The sequence below is a fragment of the Lactuca saligna genome, chromosome 8 (assembly GCF_052625555.1).
Source record: "Lactuca saligna cultivar CGN05327 chromosome 8, ASM5262555v1, whole genome shotgun sequence".
In the NCBI taxonomy this organism is placed as follows: Eukaryota; Viridiplantae; Streptophyta; class Magnoliopsida; order Asterales; family Asteraceae; genus Lactuca; species Lactuca saligna.
Window position 1 is genome coordinate 73734744 of NC_136424.1, and position 10313 is coordinate 73745056.

Genomic DNA, 10313 nt, shown 5'->3' on the forward strand with positions numbered 1-10313 from the left:
TCACATTTAAAGCTTTACGATTTGTACTTGTAATGCAACGAAAAAATATTATTATCATCATCACAGGAGAACACATCCATTTTGGATCTGCTTAAAGGCAATCCAAGTTGCCTTACATGTGATATGTCTCAATACCCAACCTGTCTATGATAACTCGAAATGCCTAGACGGTTTTTTTAGAAATATTTTTTCAAGTTTTAAAATTGCAGTTTTCATCAATCTTATCATCTAACTTTTCAAATAGATGGTATATATGCTCATATTTCATTGTATTCTGAACTTCCTTACGAAATTGAACAATATATATACTCTTTAGAACGTGTTTTCTATTTTATGCATGATATAGGAGATACTTCTACAAATTATTTCTTGTTAATCTAGACACAATAGAAATAGAAAACGTTAATAACAAAAGTGAGCTTCCTGATATGTGAAAAAATTATTTATCAAACCCATTATGGAAACCTACTTTTTCTAATAAAGTCACGATAATATTGATTTTATTTTCAGAGTTGTCTTGAATATTTTATTTAGCCTCTTTCTAATAACGGATATTCAAATAAAACAAAACACCAATAAAATGTGAATAAATGGATTTCACGTGGCTGTAACCACTGCATCAAGAGTTGTACTTTCACGGCGGCGATGAACAATCCAATCTCAAGTCCCAACCATTTGTAACGAACGCTACCGATTTGAAGTTCTTCACTCCCGCCGCCACCTAGATCTGCTCAAAGAAGCCTATCCTTAATCTCCAATACGCTACCAAAAATGGCAATCAGAGAACCAGAAATCATCAGAAACAAAGAACAGATGAGAAATTGGACAAGATCTATGAGAGCTCAAGGGAAAACAATCGGATTAGTTCCAACAATGGGTTACCTCCATCAAGGCCATCTCTCTCTCATCGCCGAAGCTCGAAAACACGCACAGCTTATCGTGGTCTCAATCTACGTAAATCCCGGTCAATTTTCCGCAAATGAAGATCTGTCCACATACCCCTCTGATTTCCAAGGCGATATTGAAAAACTCCAGTCGACTCCAGATGGCGTAGATGTTGTTTTCAATCCCTATAATCTGTATGATTATGGAGAAGAGAGAGAACGATCGGGTGGGAAGAAGAGAGAGAAAGATGAGGGAGTAGTGTCTTGTTTGGAGGACGAGAGAGGAGGGGGATTCGGACATGAGACATGGATTAGGGTTGAGGGGTTAGAGAAGGGAATGTGTGGGAAGAGTAGGCCTGTGTTTTTTAGAGGTGTTGCTACTGTTGTGGCTAAATTGTTTAATATAATTGAACCTGACGTTGCTGTTTTTGGGAAGAAGGATTATCAGCAATGGCGGATCATTCAACGAATGGTGAGTTCCTTTCTGATTCGTAATTGTTTTCATCTTTTTGAAGCTTAATTATCCGGAATTATGTTGATATACTTCTTCAGATTGTTGTAGAAACGTGTGTTTAAGTGCGAGTGAGTGAGTTTCCATTCTGATTCGTAATTCTCCTTCAAATAATCAAATCCTAGCTAATTATGCTCATAATTTGCATGAAATTGTTTCAGAGATGTTTGTTTGAGTGCCCAGTGAGTTCCTTTCTTGCTTTTGAAGTTGGAATAATTGAGAATGATGTTGTTCCTGAGCTTGAAATTGTTGTATCAGTTGGTTTCTGGTTCATAATGATTCATTTGTTTGATGTTGATACCATGGTTTATCTGTTGGAATTTCATATGTGAATTATGTCGGATTCCCTGCGATGAATTGCTGTAGAAGTTGTGTTGCCATGTGAGTGATTAGGTGCAACTTCTTTTCTCATTCATGATTTCTTTTTTGTTTGGAGTTCATATCATCCCGAGTTATGACCATGGTACTTTGCTTCAAGTTGTTCCTGGAAGTGTGTTCATAGTTCTATTTATATGGATATTATTGATCTTGATGGATTTATGATCAAAGTTTTAATATATATATATATATATATATATATATATATATATATATATATATATATATATATATATATATATATGCTTCCAGGTTCGAGATCTTGATTTTGCAGTGAAGGTGATTGGTTGTGAGATGATACGAGACAAAGATGGCTTAGCAATGAGCTCTCGTAACGTGTATCTTTCACCCCAAGAAAGAGAACAGGTCAGCTTCCAATTTATTTATTTTTTTTCTCTTGTGGGTCCTCTTTATAAATGTAATAAAAAAAAATTCAAATAGATGTCGAATTTGTTGATTTGATGGTACACAATAAATGAAGGAGCTGCAAAACCTAGAAAGTTTCCTAAAATTGAATGTGATGTTGATATAGTTTCTTGTAGCATGACTAAAAGGACAAGTGGTGAAGTTTTTGAACTATCATATCCATACTTGATTTTGATTGCTAAACCATAATTACATTGAAGTTTGCAAGAATGAACTATATTTTTACAGATGCATCATTGTTCCTTTTTTTGCATCTATATTTTTACAGATACAACAAACTGGTATGTTCTTTTGCGATATTTACAAAAACCATATGCAAGAATTGATCTAATTGGTGTTTACAGTTTGTTAAAGTGTGTATTGTGGAAATGGTAAAGAAATATGTTACAAAATGTTGCAGGCATTGTCGATAAGTCGGTCGTTATTGGAAGCCAAGAAGGGGGGGAGAAACATTTGTAGTGAATTGAGAAGATCAGTGATTGAAAGTATAAAAGCAGCAGGTGGAAAGATTGATTATGTTGAGGTGGAACAATTAAAGAATAGATTACTTGGTTTCGTTTTTCTTTTTTAAGTAAGGAAATTGGGTTGTAAAGTAGTAAAGTTGTGGATTTATGTTTGTTTCAGATTGTGGATCAAGAAAGCCTAGAAGCAATTAACGATGAAGAGATTACAAGTGGTGGAGGTGGAGGGATTGTTATATGTGTTGCAGCATGGTTTGGGAAGGTGAGATTGATCGACAACATGGAAATTGATGTATTGTAGCATATAGCTGATAGCTTATAAATTACACATGGGAACCTATGTTTTATCTGTCAACAATCTCAAATAACTTAACGAATAAATAAATCTAGATAGATTTATAAATTACACATGGGAACCTATGTGTATCAAAAAGTGCAACAAAGAAACAACCTATACAAATATGAAATGGAATATGGTCTCACAATATAAAAGGTATAATAATAAACCTCCTCTTATGTAGTAGAATCAGTTACCAAAAAGAACAAGAAAGAAGCATATTGTATTTGAATAATAATGTTTTCACTTGCCACAGTTGAAGCCACCACAAACGGAAAGAACTATAATCAGAATCAAAGCAATAATGATTCCAAGAACAATCAGTTTTATCTTCATATTCTGCAACCACATCTTTCTTCTCAACTGAGTACCTCCCGTCCTAAAATCCTGTGCCTGCATGCATGCAACAACAACATATCGTAATTTTACATATTATTAAAAAATACAAAATGTTTGCCTTTTTTTTTATCATTTTCAAAAATAATCTATATGTGTAAAAAACTGAAGAAGTTTGTGACAGACCTGAGAACGAAGGTTCTCTGTTTTATCTACCAGAATCTCAATCTTCTCACCACGATCAAGAACCTACAGTAATAAAAGAAAATTAGACAATAGATTGTTATGTTGATTGCAAATTAGAGCTTCTTACCTTCTCAATATTTTCCATCATCACCCCTTTGACTTCTGAAACCTGGGCCTTGACTTTAGAAAGCTTGCTGATCTCTTCTGGATGGTCCACACAATATTGCATCTGTTCCTTCAGCTTTGGGCTGTGATAATCAAAACCAACCCAACCAATTAAAAAATTAAAAGAAGATGACAAATGAATAAAATGGAGAGTGAGATTAGAATACCCAAATTCTTTGTTGAGACTGGTGGCAATAGCTGTTGCAGCTTTCCCACCACCATATTTCTTGGTGAAGTCCTCCTTGATTCGCTCCAGGAAAGCAATTGGAACCTGTCTGCCAATGGCTTCAACCGCAACCACACAGTATGCTTCATACACACAACATAAAGTTAATCAGCATCCAAAACCCAATCAGCTTCTGACTTATCTTCAATAATGTATAAGTTTTGAAGGGAGGGATTAAGATCCAAAAACTATAGCCAACAAATCTCAAATATTTACTAGTCTCGGTAAAGACAAAGATTAACCTTTACGCTGCCATATCATCCAAAGCCATATATTATTATTAATTAAATAACAATTAATCTGCTGCAAGGAACACGTGCAAAGTGCAATGGAACTTTACTTTTAAAGCTAAAGCAAGCTAACGAAATCATTGGTTAAAGCAGATCCCAAGTATAACAGAAGTAACTGCAACATCAAGCATCTCGGATTCACATTCAATCAGTAAATGCACATTGGCATCAATTTCATCAACAAGAAGCAAATCAAACTAGTAGGATCCTCATACTCCATAAAAGTAATCTCCGATAGCATATTCAAAACGAGCATACTTAAGAGAAAGTAAAGATGTACGTTCCTTATTGAACATAGAAAAGAGTTAAGGGGAGAGACGCATCTAAAAATAATAGCATCAATATACGAAACAACAAAGAATAAACAATCAAATCGACTAATCATAAGTTATCATTTCACATTAGCATGGTCAGATCGAGAAAAAAACAAAACGACAAATAGATCAGATCGGACTCACTGTATCCATCTTCGACAAGGTAGTTGAAGGTGTGGCCGTCGCAGTTGTAGGTGAACTTATTGTTGGTGGCAGGAAGCTTCTGGAGACACTGAGCAGCGATGCTAGTGAAATTACCGGTGAATTCCGTGTACTCCGACAGAATCACCGTTCCTCTAGCCACGAAACTGTAGATCAACGACTGTTGTCCCATAATAACCTCCTTCTCTGTCTCCCACGACTATAAAACCGGTCACCGAGCACCACCGCCGGAAGATAACAGATGCACCGAAATGGAGCAAGCGTGACGAAGAAGACGCTGATTAATTCTTAGAGAGAGGATGCAAGAGAGAGAAAGAAAGAGGTGAAATCGAAATGAGATAAAGGATACACTATGGGTTTTCGTATATGAAAAAAGGGGGTTTTGTTGACGTTGTGCTTAATGAAAATGCCTGGGTAGGCGCTAGGAAATTACGGAAATGCCACGCGGTGTTTCATTGAATACGTATTTGAATTTTTCAGATCCACATTGACGTTCCCTCTGAATAAATCCCTTGTAAGTTGTAAATATAAATTTTGTGTAAATAAATGTCAACATGTCATTTTCAATTATTAATAATTCTTGCGTTTATGTAAATTTTAATGGGTTCGGAGTCAAAAAAAACATTCAAACTCTGAAACAGAAATTCCTAAAATAACAAAATTCACACATTTTTAGGTGTTATGAGGTAAAATGTTACACTTTCGTATGTAGTTTGTTTATCGCAACCACTCTCCTTAAATATTTGTAAACGTACAATAGGTTTACAAATGAAGCTAGAGAGAGTTCAAACAATTTTGCTCTTACAATTTACAAATGAAGCTATAGAGAGAGTTCTCAATTAATTGATGTGTTTATTTTATGCCATTAGTTATATTTATAAACTCGACTTTCATCTATAATTCTTTTTAGTTTTGCGAAGGGGATTTTAGGTATTTTACTAAAAATAATGTTAAATAAAATGACAATTTAGATATCATATACTTTCACACAAACATAATCATCCTTCCACCTCAAAAAGCTTTGCAACGGTACCAACAAAAGAATTTCTAATTACCGTTTGAAGACTTAAAATACATATGTAGAATCGAAAACAAACCTCTTTTGCGAGAAGAAAAAAAAAAGTCATATTTTGTCTGCAACAATGCTAAAAGAATATTATGCTTTTCTATTAACTATTTAAAGTATCTTACTTAATGCAAAATTAAATATCTTCGATAATGTTAAGATCATCATTTCAAACTTTGAAAAAAGATACACGTTTTGTTTTTTATATATACTTTATTGTGTTGAAACAATATTATAATCTACAGAATAAACCTTTACATTTCAACTTAATTAAAGAAGGCTGCTAAAACGGTCTTCATAATTTGGTGGCTGAATATACCAACATATAACAAAGAATAGGTCGAGTTGACCACCCAATTCTTCCTGTATTTATTTCAAGTTTCTAGAATTCGGAAAAAAAAAAATCGTGAAAATGGTCAACTTTGAATACATGATGTAATTAAAAAAGTCTGAATTTCGTAATTAAACCAAAATAGTTCGTTACACCATCACAAAAAATATATATTAACCTCGTAAACTGGATAAAAAGTAAAAACATTCTCTACCGGCAAAATTCCAAGTGATAATATAAAAAACCTTAAACCTTAGAGCTCCACGTCCAAATCAGCCAATGCAAATCTATTGTTGGTGACCTCTTTAACTGACACGTCATCATCTCCCTCATCAACATTCATCCCATTACCCGATTCAATTTTGACATCGTTCATGGACTCGTCATCATCTCCTTCCATTAAAGCCAATTTATTAGCCTTTTTCCTTCTCTTTTTCTCAGCTTTCCTTAACTTTGTGTTTAAAACACCTTCAACAGCATACAATTTTTCATTCTGTCGACTATTTGAACTCTTAATCACCCCTTCCACTCTATCACCATCATCATCTTCACCCATCGCTTCATCCTCACCCACATGATTGATTTTTTCTACTTGGTTTTCATCACCAGATGGTTTATCCTTCTGTATAAATTGTTTTTATAGTAACGATCAGTTTGATGGTGAAAAAGGCAAACGAATAGTGTTAAAACGTTAAAGAAGAAGAAAAAAAACCTCAAATAGCATAATAGTCTGGTCAAAAGCAATGGGATTATTGGGTGGGAGAGTATCAGAGTTAAAATCATCTAGGGATTTTAAGCTTCCGATAATGGTGGAATCTGTGCCATATACTTCATCCACATTGAACTCCTTTCCAAGTTCAGAAACTATATTTGCCTCCATAACCACTCCTTCATTCCTAATTGGAGGCATCGTGTAATACGGAATTTTACCTGTCAAACGCAGTACAACCTTTTGTTATGTCATGTGGGAGTGGGAGTGGGAGTGGGAGGGGGCCCACAAGTAGAAAATGCAAATTTGTGATAAGATTCGATAATCGATACTCGATACGAACCTTCATTCCAATCATGCAACACGATTCTTGCAGCAGCATTGATATCCACAATCCCTCCCTTTTTAAGCTTACCTCTAATGGTGGCTACTTTGTAAAGGAAGTCATCAACAGAATCAAAGCCAGAAAGTTTGTATATCCTTGCCAACATTTGCTCAGGGCATAACTTGAGAATCTCCTTCACTGCAGCAATCCACAATCAAAAAAAACATTCAGACACAATACAACGCAGGTATTTTCAAGATATAAAAAAATAAATTTAAAATAACCTGGGGCAACAGGATCTTCAAGCTTTTCAATTCTTTTGCAATTGCGAAGTGCAATGGAAGCATCATTATGATTATCCCCGGATCCAGATTTAAGCATGACAACACCAGGGCAATCCAAAAGTTTAACATTTTTGTCCAACTGGACTTCTTGCATGGTTCTTGTCAGTCCAGGTGTCGCCCCCACATTCACCACATGGCATCTCTTCAAACTGTTGATTAGACTGCTCTTACCAACGTTTGGTAGCCCAACTACACCCACAGTGATTGACTTTTTAATCTGTATTCACACTCAAATGTATCAGATTAATTACAAGAAAGTAGAAACATACATCCTTTCTAAGATACAAATACAATCTTGGTTTGTAACCATATTATTGTCTAATGACAAGATATTATCAACTACATTTAGTATGTTATGTGAAAGAAGCAAGGAAAAGATTAAAATGCAGCTAGATATATGCATACCTCATGACTTCTTGAGTAATTTTTAAGCAACTTTAAAAGTGTTTCTGCTCCAAGACAATCACTTGTTTGCAACAGATTGCTTGTCTTCTTTGCAGACTTGGAAGACTTCCACCCAAGATTTGACCTCTGTTCTTGTGTACTGCACTTAAAAGCAACTGCAGGCAACTCCTCTCTAAGATACTTGAGCCACTTTTCAGCAGCTTCACGAGGAACAAGATCTGATTTCCATGTTCCATTTTAGTAAGTTTCAGTTTCTCAAAAAACACTCAGATCAATCAAGGCCTCGTTTTGATAAAAAGACGAATGAGACGAAAATATTACCAATTTTATTTAACAGCAAAACGAGATGCTTCTCAGGCCCGGCTCTCATAACCATCCTTTCCATGTCAGCAGCACGAGTACCAAGTGGGTCCCGAGCATCAAGAACTTCCAAGATGACATCTGATGCTTCAATAACTTTTGCCAATTCCTTGTAGAAAGATCTCTCTGAATTGTCTGTGTAAACGAGAACAATTTAAGAAAAAAGGTAACAAAACCAGATTTACATTGGAGGAAGAGCAAACTGCTATTGAGACATTTATCTAGAGTTATAAAGGGCAGTTTATGAAAGGTCAGAATATTATTTAATACAATTTACAAGTTAAGTTATCATCAAATAAAATCTAACAAATAGATTGAGATCAACAGTCACTTACCCCTTATCTTACTCGGAACTGTAAAATCATCATGGGCTTCAGGCAGATTTGTGATATCATCATCACCATCTTCATCTTCATCCAATTGTCCCAACTTCCTCTTTTTAACCTGAAGAGACATTTGATGTAAGTTTTCAGGCCAAAGCGCTGTGGCAATAGCAGTAATATTTTAATTACTAAAATACCCTCTCTTGGCTTGCAGCCTTTTTGTGCTCGATTCCATTGAGAGCCTTAGCTGCACGACGTGCCTCGAGAGCCTTGAGTTCTTCTTCATTCAAAGGCGAGTCATCATTGTTATCAGCGTGTTTGTCAACCTTAGGCTTTTTGTTCATACCAAGCTTCTTTGCCTCTTTGGCCTTCTTCTTGTGGTGCAGCTTTACCTTCTTTAGCACCTTGTTCTTCTGCTTCAGAGTGACTCTCTTGTTCTTGCTCTCTACATATTCAAATGCAAATTCACATTCAGGTAAATATATTGAGCAGAAAAGCAAAGGGAATCACTCATAAATTCAATAGAACTTGAGAAGAAAAACTATCCACTATCCGTTTCATCTTACTCACTTTCAATGAATTTGAGGAGAGGAATGGTTAACACAGACAGAACAGATCCACATATGAACATAATACTGAAACACATATATGCATTCAATAGAATTTGTTCAATACACACACAGAAAAATTCAATCAAATTTCAGCAGAAAAATTGTCAAACACACAGTGTAATCTATAAACGTTCAATCATTTATTCGAATTTGAGCAGACGACTTGTTACACCATAAATATAAATATTCAATCAAACTTGTTATACACGCAGACTAACATAAATACGTTCAATTGGATTCCTCATACCAACATAAATCCTATTTGAATTCGAGCAGAAGAAACCAACAGAACCAGAATTTATGTTAAACACGCAAACATAAATTAAATCGAATCTGAGCAGGAAAATATGTGAAGCATGCAGTCGACCCAACATAGAATATAACTAACACCAACATACCAACACATACATGATATAAAAACGAACATGTAAAACATACACATATGTTCAACCGAATTGGAGCAGATAAAAAGATAAAAAAATCTGAAGTTGCTTACTTTTGCTTTGTTTCCCCATTATAATGTTGGTCCGGTTTTTTGGAAGTTGCAGAGGGATTTAGGGTAGGAGATTAGGGTTTTTGAAGAAAGGTGCCGAATAAATATAGGCTCAACAATAAAAAAGGCCGCGAAGGGGAAAAAGATAATGGGGTGAGAGAGGCTCGAACTCTCGACCTCAGGATCACTCGCTTAGCTATGAGACCTACGCGCTAGCCAACTGCGCCACCACCCCATGTGTTGCTTTTCGACTTTATTATAATATCAACTTGAAGAAAAGAGCTTAGAGAAAATAAATAAAGGAAAAAGAATGGGGTGAGAGAGGCTCGAACTCTCGACCTCAGGATAACTCTTAGCTATGAGACCTACGCGCTAGCCAACTGCGCCACCACCCCAGATGTTTATCACGTGCAGTTTACCGATATTAAAATTTCTTGGCTGTTTGGTTTTATTTTTTTTTGTTTTTATAATAAAACTTAGGTATTGTTTGTTTTTTGTAAAAAAAAAAAAAGCTCTTCAAACCTCTTATTACTGCGCGGCGCAAAACAGACACAACACTTTTCATCTCGTAGTTGTTTGTTTTTTAGAAGTCTTCAGAATAAAAACCTCTACGTATATTTTGTTTGGCGCAACACTTGTATTGTCTCTTCCAATCTTTTATTCTTTTTTT

At 35.3% G+C, this 10313-nt stretch overlaps 3 protein-coding genes and 2 non-coding genes across 5 annotated transcripts; 1 reads left to right on the top strand and 4 right to left on the bottom strand.

Moving 5' to 3' along the window:
- Positions 1-522: 522 nt before the first annotated feature.
- PANC (pantoate-beta-alanine ligase) lies at positions 523-3066 on the top strand. The gene is made up of 4 exons (XM_078966616.1): positions 523-1356; positions 2026-2139; positions 2600-2722; positions 2824-3066. The coding sequence occupies exons 1-4, from the start codon at positions 772-774 to the stop codon at positions 2959-2961; spliced, it is 960 nt and encodes a 319-aa protein (XP_078822742.1). The 5' UTR covers positions 523-771; the 3' UTR covers positions 2962-3066.
- Positions 3067-3122: 56 nt separating this feature from the next.
- On the bottom strand, positions 3123-5041 carry LOC145008007 (vesicle-associated membrane protein 722-like). The gene is made up of 5 exons (XM_078966617.1): positions 4659-5041; positions 3852-3993; positions 3647-3767; positions 3520-3582; positions 3123-3390 (listed from the first exon to the last, which is right to left on the bottom strand). Exons 1-5 carry the CDS (start codon positions 4846-4848, stop codon positions 3241-3243), a joined length of 666 nt encoding a protein of 221 aa, XP_078822743.1. The 5' UTR covers positions 4849-5041; the 3' UTR covers positions 3123-3240.
- A 1137-nt stretch (positions 5042-6178) lies between these two features.
- On the bottom strand, positions 6179-9780 carry LOC145011768 (guanine nucleotide-binding protein-like NSN1). The gene is made up of 9 exons (XM_078970499.1): positions 9647-9780; positions 8737-8984; positions 8552-8660; positions 8178-8351; positions 7857-8074; positions 7392-7668; positions 7126-7305; positions 6786-7003; positions 6179-6695 (listed from the first exon to the last, which is right to left on the bottom strand). Exons 1-9 carry the CDS (start codon positions 9663-9665, stop codon positions 6327-6329), a joined length of 1812 nt encoding a protein of 603 aa, XP_078826625.1. The 5' UTR covers positions 9666-9780; the 3' UTR covers positions 6179-6326.
- A 12-nt stretch (positions 9781-9792) lies between these two features.
- On the bottom strand, positions 9793-9878 carry TRNAM-CAU (transfer RNA methionine (anticodon CAU)). The gene is given in 2 exon segments: positions 9793-9828; positions 9841-9878. It is a non-coding gene; the product is annotated as a tRNA-Met (tRNA).
- A 76-nt stretch (positions 9879-9954) lies between these two features.
- Positions 9955-10038, bottom strand: TRNAM-CAU (transfer RNA methionine (anticodon CAU)). Its single transcript is given in 2 exon segments — positions 9955-9990; positions 10001-10038. It is a non-coding gene; the product is annotated as a tRNA-Met (tRNA).
- Between the last annotated feature and the right edge of the window lie 275 nt (positions 10039-10313).